This window comes from Oncorhynchus gorbuscha, unplaced genomic scaffold, assembly GCF_021184085.1.
Source record: "Oncorhynchus gorbuscha isolate QuinsamMale2020 ecotype Even-year unplaced genomic scaffold, OgorEven_v1.0 Un_scaffold_753, whole genome shotgun sequence".
NCBI classification, from domain to species: Eukaryota; Metazoa; Chordata; class Actinopteri; order Salmoniformes; family Salmonidae; genus Oncorhynchus; species Oncorhynchus gorbuscha.
Genome location: NW_025745548.1, coordinates 147501 through 157500, shown reverse-complemented (window position 1 = coordinate 157500; position 10000 = coordinate 147501). Strand labels below are relative to the sequence as shown.

At 37.0% G+C, this 10000-nt stretch overlaps 1 protein-coding gene across 1 annotated transcript in view; it reads right to left on the bottom strand.

The window, feature by feature from the left end:
• Positions 1-10000, bottom strand: part of LOC124019176 (glutamate receptor ionotropic, NMDA 2A-like) — a 180435-nt gene that overhangs the window by 151753 nt on the left and 18682 nt on the right. The window contains exons 3-4 of the mRNA XM_046334564.1: positions 7803-8042; positions 4069-4227 (exon numbers count right to left, since the gene is read on the bottom strand). Of these exons, the coding sequence (XP_046190520.1) occupies positions 4069-4227; positions 7803-8042 (399 nt within the window). The remainder of the gene's footprint in view (positions 1-4068; positions 4228-7802; positions 8043-10000) is intronic.

Below are 10000 nucleotides of genomic sequence, written 5' to 3'. Positions count from 1 at the left end.
ATAACTAGTGAATGATGTATTATAACTAGTGAATGATGTATTATAACTAGTGAATGATGTATTATAACTAGTGAATGATGTATTATAACTAGTGATATAACTAGTGAATGATGTATTATAACTAGTGAATGATGTATTATAACTAGTGAATGATGTATTATAACTAGTGATATAACTAGTGAATGATGTATTATAACTAGTGATATAACTAGTGAATGATGTATTATAACTAGTGAATGATGTATTATAACTAGTGATATAACTAGTGAATGATGTATTATAACTAGTGATATAACTAGTGAATGATGTATTATAACTAGTGATATAACTAGTGAATGATGTATTATAACTAGTGATATAACTAGTGAATGATGTATTATAACTAGTGAATGATGTATTATAACTAGTGAATGATGTATTATAACTAGTGAATGATGTATTATAACTAGTGAATGATGAATGATGTTATAACTAGTGAATGATGTATTATAACTGAATGTGATTATAACTAGTGATATAACTAGTGAATGATGTATTATAACTAGTGAATGATGTATTATAACTAGTGAATGATGTATTATAACTAGTGAATGATGTATTATAACTAGTGAATGATGTATTATAACTAGTGAATGATGTATTATAACTAGTGAATGATGTATTATAACTAGTGATATAACTAGTGAATGATGTATTATAACTAGTGAATGGTGTATTATAACTAGTGAATGATGTATTATAACTAGTGAATGATGTATTATAACTAAGTGAATGATGTATTATAACTAGTGATATAACTAGTGATGATGATGAATGATTATAACTAGTGAATGATGTATTATAACTAGTGAATGATGTATTATAACTAGTGAATATAGTGATATAACTAGTGAATGATGTATTATAACTAGTGAATGATGTATTATAACTAGTGAATGATGTATTATAACTAGTGAATGATGTATTATAACTAGTGAATGATGTATATAACTAGTGAATGATGTATTATAACTAGTGAATGATGTATTATAACTAGTGAATGATGTATTATAACTAGTGATATAACTAGTGAATGATGTATTATAACTAGTGAATGATGTATTATAACTAGTGAATGATGTATTATAACTAGTGATATAACTAGTGAATGATGTATTATAACTAGTGAATGATGTATTATAACTAGTGAATGATGTATTATAACTAGTGAATGATGTATTATAACTAGTGAATGATGTATTATCACGTGTGAATTATTCTCAGCGTGTGCAGTAAGGCGAGAAACAGCACATGCCTTAGTTTCGCAGACTTTTCGCAAAATCATAGTTGCACACGTCATGTAGCCTAGCCCATAGGCCTGTATGTTTTGATAAGGTTTTTTTGTATCACAACTAAAGTGGCCAAATAACTTGATAAAACGAAGCACATTAATCCACTTTACAATCAGTGTACGGCCTAACTGGCATTTACAGGCGGCACCTCAGTTTCAACTTTGGGGAAGATCATTTTCACCATAAAATGCATCTTTATTATAAACCTTTACATGAATAATCACATTTGCGGTCGCTGTTGAGAACAGCGTTGTCCCGCTAATAAAGCCTACTGTCCTGTTTCCGCATTGGTGCGCTTATAATGGGAAGAAAGAGCCTAATAGTCTATCAACATTTTTAAGCTAAACGTTCTGATCTGCCTAATTGCTTTTAAAAGTTTTTTTTTTGATGCTAGCAGTTGTATTCATTTGGGATCTATCGCATCCCACAACTGTCCCAGAATATGCTTGGAATATTTATTTTGTGCACAGAAGGACAAGTTGTGTCTGTCTTCATTTGTAGCCTACTTCTCAGCTGAAATGCCTGTGAGAAGGACCCCGATCACATGACGGCCATTGGCTAAGAAGAATTGATATATCTGAGAGAGCGATGTGAGTGAGAGGTGCTTCGGAGCACGGCGATTGGTAGCTGGGAGTAGGGAATTATAAATATTATATTCAGCCCAAGGGCACAACGGTTGGTGGCTGGGAGTAGGGAATTATAAATATTATATTCAGCCCAAGGGCACAACGGTTGGTGGCTGGGAGTAGGGAATTATAAATATTATATTCAGCCCAAGGGCACAACGGTTGGTGGCTGGGAGTAGGGAATTATTAATATTATATTCAGCCCAAGGGCACAACGGTTGGTAGCTGGGATTAGGGAATTATAAGTATTATATTCAGCCCAAGGGCACAACGGTTGGTAGCTGGGATTAGGGAATTATAAGTATTATATTCAGCCCAAGGGCACAACGGTTGGCCGCATGGATTTTTTTAGGTGGCATTAAGGCAGCACAAGGTGGATGCTGCCGTGAAATTCGAGGCCTAGTGAGACTACTATCAAGTGCTTGTCAAATTGTGAATGAGAGACTGATGAAGTGTGTGCAGCCTGCACAAAAAAAACAACAAAGCAGAGCTCTATGGTCCTTCTGTAGCTCAGTTGGTAGAGCATGGCGCTTGTAACGCCAGGGTAGTGGGTTCGATCCCCGGGACCACCCATACGTAGAATGTATGCACACATGACTGTAAGTCGCTTTGGATAAAAGCGTCTGCTAAATGGCATATATTATTATTATATATTACTCTAGCCTTCTCAAAGCCTTTCATGCTCATTTTTTCAAATCTTCATTATAGTCGCATCATGCCGCCTTAGAACGTATAAAACATCTAAACATACGGCTCAGGGTTTGTATCACAACTAAAGATGTTGTTTCTTTGTTAAACCACTTAACACAGAATAGCTGCTCCCTCAAATCGTTTAGAGAAAATATCCTTTATATTTTATTCAGCTGTGTTCTAATTGTCTTATCATCATACTACAAAATAATATCAAATAAAATAATATTTACAAAAAAAAAAAAAAAAAATAGTGTCACTGAATTCTAAGCAAATCTTGTCTGCTAAATGAATAAGTGTAGCCCACAACCATTAAGGCAGATCAGGGCCTAACATAAGGACAACTCAGAGTATGCAATTCCGTTCTTCTGAAATACGTTTTCTTCATATCATGTTGATTTAGACCTGTCTAAAATAAATAATGGATCTATTGTGATGCTGTATTCTGACAAATGGATTTGAGCTTTGAGTAGCGAGGCTACCTCCACCCTTTTACATTCACCCTCAAACCACTTCACATCAGTGTTTAGTGAGGAACACAAACAGAGCGAGAAAAGACCTGTCATGACTCTCCTGTGAGGATATGAAGGATTCGGGTTATAGTGAGTCCACTCTACAGCGCTCTGTCTCTGTCTCTGTCTCTGTCTCTGTCTCTGTCTCTGTCTCTGTCTCTGTCTCTGTCTCTGTCTCTGTCTCTGTCTCTGTCTCTGTCTCCGTCTCTCTCTCTCTCTCTCTCTCTCTCTCTCTCTCTCTCTCTCTCTCTCTCTCTCTCTCTCTCTCTCTCTCTCTCTCTCTCTCTCTCTCTCTCTCTCTCTCTCTCTCTCTCTCTCTCTCCCACAGAGGATGAAGTTGGCCGTTTAATGACAGCCGTAAATACCCTCTAGAAACTCTGCCGTTGGGCTCCTCGGGATGGAGGGGAAAGAAACCTTTCGGTACAAAGATATTGTTCTTGCCAAAACGACAACATCAAAAGGCTGGATAATGAAACACGATATTTCTGTGATCCAAAACATTGCGAATGGTCCGTTAAAGAATAACCAACAGTTTGTTTTGTGACATCATGAAGGACGGTATAACTAAATAACTGCACCTCTACATCTAAATGTTGTGGAACTTGTATGATTAAATATTGTGACTGTCACGCGGGACCAGGTGGGTGCAGGAATCAGAAGCAGAGAGAGAGAGTAACTGAGTAAAGTGCTTTACTCATGTCCTACAGTTGTTGTTTTGTGACATCATGAAGAACACAGAGAAATGAAGAGCAGAAACTGAGAGGTAGAGAAGAGAGAGAATAGAGAAGACAGGAAGCAGGTGTAATGAGGAGGAAGTAGAACTCTGAGGAAAGAGAAACAGAGAAGAGAGAGAATAGAGAAGACAGGAAGCAGGTGTAATGAGGAGGAAGTAGAACTCTGTGTTCTGACCTTGTCGGCCATGATCATGGAGGATCCCCCGTACACCCCCAGGACAGGAAGTGATGTTTGAGAGGACAGGAAGTCCAGGATCTGAGAGATAGCTTCCTGGTCCGACCCATCAGCAAAGACAAGGCCATGGAGAGGCTTCTTCTGAAGCAGCTCACACACCTGTTATCAAACACACAGGTAGGTGTTATACACAGGTAGGTGTTATATAGGTGTTATATACAGGTAGGTATTATATACAGGTAGGTGTTATATAGATGTTATATACACAGGTAGGTGTTATATACACAGGCCTAGTGGTTAGAGCATTGGACTAGTAACCGAAAGGTTGCAAGTTCAAATCCCCGAGCTGACAAGGTACAAAATCTGTCGTTCTTCCCTTGAACAGGCAGTTAACCCACTGTTCCTAGGCCGTCATTGAAAATAAGAATTTGTTCTTAACTGACTTGCCAAGTAAAATAAAGGTAAAAATAAAATAAAAATATATATACAGGTAGGTGTTATACACAGGTAGGTGTTATACACAGGTAGGTGTTATACACAGGTAGGTGTTATACACAGGTAGATGTTATACACAGGTAGATGTTATATACAGGTAGGTGTTATACACAGGTAGATGTTATACACAGGTAGATGTTATACACAGGTAGGTGTTATACACAGGTAGGTGTTATACACAGGTAGATGTTATACACAGGTAGATGTTATATACAGGTAGGTGTTATATACACAGGTAGGTGTTATATACAGGTAGGTGTTATATACAGGTAGATGTTATATACAGGTAGATGTTATATACAGGTAGGTGTTATATACAGGTAGGTGTTATATACAGGTAGGTGTTATATACAGGTAGGTGTTATATACAGGTAGGTGTTATATACAGGTGTTATACACAGGTAGGTGTTATATACAGGTAGGTGTTATATACAGGTAGGTGTTATATATAGGTAGGTGTTATATACAGGTAGGTGTTATATACAGGTAGGTGTTATATATAGGTAGGTGTTATATACAGGTAGGTGTTATACACAGGTAGGTGTTATATACACAGGTAGATGTTATATACAGGTAGATGTTATATATAGGTAGGTGTTATATACAGGTAGGTGTTATATACAGGTAGGTATTATATACAGGTAGGTGTTATATAGGTGTTATATACAGGTAGATGTTATATACAGGTAGGTGTTATATACAGGTAGGTGTTATATACAGGTAGGTGTTATATACAGGTAGGTGTTATATACAGGTAGGTGTTATATACAGGTAGGTGTAATATACAGGTAGGTGTTATATACAGGTAGGTGTTATATACAGGTAGGTGTAATATACAGGTAGGTGTTATATACAGGTAGGTGTTATATACAGGTAGGTGTTATATACAGGTAGGTGTTATATATAGGTAGGTGTTATATACAGGTAGGTGTTATATACAGGTAGGTGTTATATAGGTGTTATATACAGGTAGGTGTTATATACAGGTAGGTGTTATATAGGTGTTATATACAGGTAGGTGTTATATAGGTATTATATACAGGTAGGTGTTATATACAGGTAGGTGTTATATACAGGTAGGTGTTATATATAGGTAGGTGTTATATAGGTGTTATATACAGGTAGGTGTTATATATAGGTAGGTGTTATATACAGGTAGGTGTTATACAGGTGTTATACACAGGTAGGTGTTATATACAGGTAGGTGTTATATACAGGTAGGTGTTATATACAGGTGTTATATACAGGTAGGTGTTATATACAGGTGTTATATACAGGTAGGTGTTATATACAGGTAGGTGTTATATATAGGTAGGTGTTATATACAGGTAGGTGTTATACAGGTGTTATATACAGGTAGGTGTTATATACAGGTAGGTGTTATACAGGTAGGTGTTATATACAGGTGTTATATACAGGTAGGTGTTATATACAGGTAGGTGTTATACAGGTGTTATATACAGGTAGGTGTTATATACAGGTAGGTGTTATATACAGGTAGGTGTTATATACAGGTGTTATATACAGGTAGGTGTTATATACAGGTAGGTGTTATATACAGGTAGGTGTTATATACAGGTAGGTGTTATATACAGGTAGGTGTTATATACACAGGTAGGTGTTATATACAGGTAGATGTTATATACAGGTAGGTGTTATATACACAGGTAGGTGTTATATACACAGGTAGGTGTTATATACAGGTAGATGTTATATACAGGTAGGTGTTATATACAGGTAGGTGTTATATAGGTGTTATATACAGGTAGGTGTTATATAGGTGTTATATACAGGTAGGTGTTATATACAGGTAGGTGTTATATACAGGTAGGTGTTATATACACAGGTAGGTGTTATATACACAGGTAGGTGTTATATACAGGTAGGTGTTATATACAGGTAGGTGTAATATACACAGGTAGGTGTTATATACAGGTAGGTGTTATATACAGGTAGGTGTAATATACACAGGTAGGTGTTATATACAGGTAGGTGTTATATACAGGTAGGTGTTATATACAGGTAGGTGTAATATACACAGGTAGGTGTTATATACAGGTAGGTGTTATATACAGGTAGGTGTTATATATAGGTAGGTGTTATATATAGGTAGGTGTTATATACAGGTAGGTGTTATACACAGGTAGGTGTTATATACAGGTAGGTGTTATATACAGGTAGGTGTTATATACAGGTAGGTATAATATACAGGTAGGTATAATATACAGGTATGTGTTATATACAGGTAGGTGTTATATACAGGTAGGTGTTATATACAGGTAGGTATAATATACAGGTAGGTATAATATACAGGTATGTGTTATATACAGGTAGGTATAATATACAGGTAGGTATAATATACAGGTATGTGTTATATACAGGTAGGTGTTATATATAGGTAGGTGTTATATACAGGTAGGTGTTATATACAGGTAGGTGTTATATACAGGTAGGTGTTATATACAGGTATGTGTTATATACAGGTAGGTATAATATACAGGTAGGTGTTATATACAGGTAGGTGTTATATACAGGTAGGTATAATATACAGGTAGGTATTATATACAGGTAGGTGTTATATACAGGTAGGTATTATATACAGGTAGGTGTTATATACAGGTATGTGTTATATACAGGTAGGTGTAATACACAGGTAGGTGTTATATACAGGTAGGTGTTATATACAGGTAGGTGTTATATACAGGTAGGTGTTATATACAGGTAGGTGTAATATACAGGTAGGTGTTATATACAGGTAGGTGTTATATACAGGTAGGTGTTATATACAGTTAGGTGTTATACAGGTAGGTGTTATATACAGGTAGGTGTTATATACAGGTAGGTGTTATATACAGGTAGGTGTTATATACAGGTAGGTGTTATATAGGTGTTATATACAGGTAGGTGTTATATACAGGTAGGTGTTATATACAGGTAGGTGTTATATACAGGTAGGTGTTATATAGGTGTTATATACAGGTAGGTGTTATATACAGGTAGGTGTTATATACAGGTAGGTGTTATATACAGGTAGGTGTTATATACAGGTAGGTGTTATATACAGGTAGGTGTTATATACAGGTAGGTGTAATATACAGGTATGTGTTATATACAGGTAGGTGTTATATACAGGTAGGTGTTATACACAGGTAAGTGTTATACACAGGTAATTAAAGTTATCCCACCTGCCCAACATTCTTGTTTGTAACCTACAGAACACACCCCCCTTCCCTACCCACCTGTGTGATGACAGTCTTGGGGTCTGTCTGGTTGATTCTCAGGGTGGTGACGGTCAGCTCCACAGGGTCGTCGTTCCGCCTCACCGGAATTATATCCTGGTCACTGATTGGCCTAGTCTGACCCAAGATCACCCCCACACTTAGCCCAGGTGGCTTCTGGGCCGCTGCTGGTACACTGATCTGGGAAAGCAGGGCTGGGAGGGTGAGGAGGACCCAGCCCAAACGGCCCATACTGGAACCCTGTAGATCAAACAGTTACTGATCAGATTTCGGTCAGTGGTGACCTAGGACAGAGCAACAACTCACTCCCATGCATAAACACAGACAGACAGACAGACAGACAGACAGACAGACAGACAGACAGACAGACAGACAGACAGACAGACAGACAGACAGACAGACAGACAGACAGACAGACAGACAGACAGACAGACAGACAGACAGACAGACAGACAGACAGACAGGCAGACAGGCAGCAGGTAGGTATTTGATTGATTGAGCCTGGCTCTGTGAGGTAGGTAGGTATTTGATTGATTGAGCCTGGCTCTGTGAAGGAGGTAGGTATTTGATTGATTGAGCCTGGCTCTGTGAGGTAGGTAGGTATTTGATTGATTGAGCCTGGCTCTGTGAAGGAGGTAGGTATTGGATTGATTGAGCCTGGCTCTGTGAGGTAGGTAGGTATTTGATTGATTGAGCCTGGCTCTGTGAGGTAGGTAGGTATTTGATTGATTGAGCCTGGCTCTGTGAAGGAGGTAGGTATTTGATTGATTGAGCCTGGCTCTGTGAAGGAGGTAGGTATTTGATTGATTGAGCCTGGCTCTGTGAAGGAGGTAGGTATTTGATTGATTGAGCCTGGCTCTGTGAAGGAGGTAGGTATTTGATTGATTGAGCCTGGCTCTGTGAAGGAGGTAGGTATTTGATTGATTGAGCCTGGCTCTGTGAAGGAGGTAGGTATTTGATTGATTGAGCCTGGCTCTGTGAAGGAGGTAGGTATTTGATTGATTGAGCCTGGCTCTGTGAAGGAGGTAGGTATTTGATTGATTGAGCCTGGCTCCATGCTCTCTCTCTCTCTCTCTCTTGCTCCCATTCTACCTTTCTCTCCTCTGTCTGTCTCTACAGTAACCCAGTAGACTGTATCTCTCTATCTCAGTAACTGTTCTGGGGACAGATTGGGATCATTTATCATTCATTAAACTAGTTGTATAGTAACTGTTCTGGGGACAGATTGGGATCATTTATCATTCATTAAACTAGTTGTACAGTAACTGTTCTGGGACCATTTATCATTCATTAAACTAGTTGTATAGTAACTGTTCTGGGATCATTTATCATTCATTAAACTAGTTGTATAATAACTGTTCTGGGATCATTTATCATTCATTAAACTAGTTGTATAGTAACTGTTCTGGGATCATTTATCATTCATTAAGCTAGTTGTATAGTAACTGTTCTGGGGACAGATTGGGATCATTTATCATTCATTAAACTAGTTGTACAGTAACTGTTCTGGGATCATTTATCATTCATTAAACTAGTTGTATAGTAACTGTTCTGGGATCATTTATCATTCATTAAGCTAGTTGTATAGTAACTGTTCTGGGGACAGATTGGGATCATTTATCATTCATTAAACTAGTTGTATAGTAACTGTTCTGGGATCATTTATCATTCATTAAACTAGTTGTATAGTAACTGTTCTGGGATCATTTATCATTCATTAAACTAGTTGTATAGTAACTGTTCTGGGATCATTTATCATTCATTAAACTAGTTGTATAGTAACTGTTCTGGGATCATTTATCATTCATTAAACTAGTTGTATACTAACTGTTCTGGGATCATTTATCATTCATTAAGCTAGTTGTATAGTAACTGTTCTGGGGACAGATTGGGATCATTTATCATTCATTAAACTAGTTGTATAGTAACTGTTCTGGGGACAGATTGGGATCATTTATCATTCATTAAACTAGTTGTATAGTAACTGTTCTGGGATCATTTATCATTCATTAAACTAGTTGTATAGTAACTGTTCTGGGATCATTTATCATTCATTAAACTAGTTGTATAGTAACTGTTCTGGGATCATTTATCATTCATTAAACTAGTTGTACAGTAACTGTTCTGGGATCATTTATCATTCATTAAACTAGTTGTATAGTAACTGTTCTGGGATCATTTATCATTCATTAAACTAG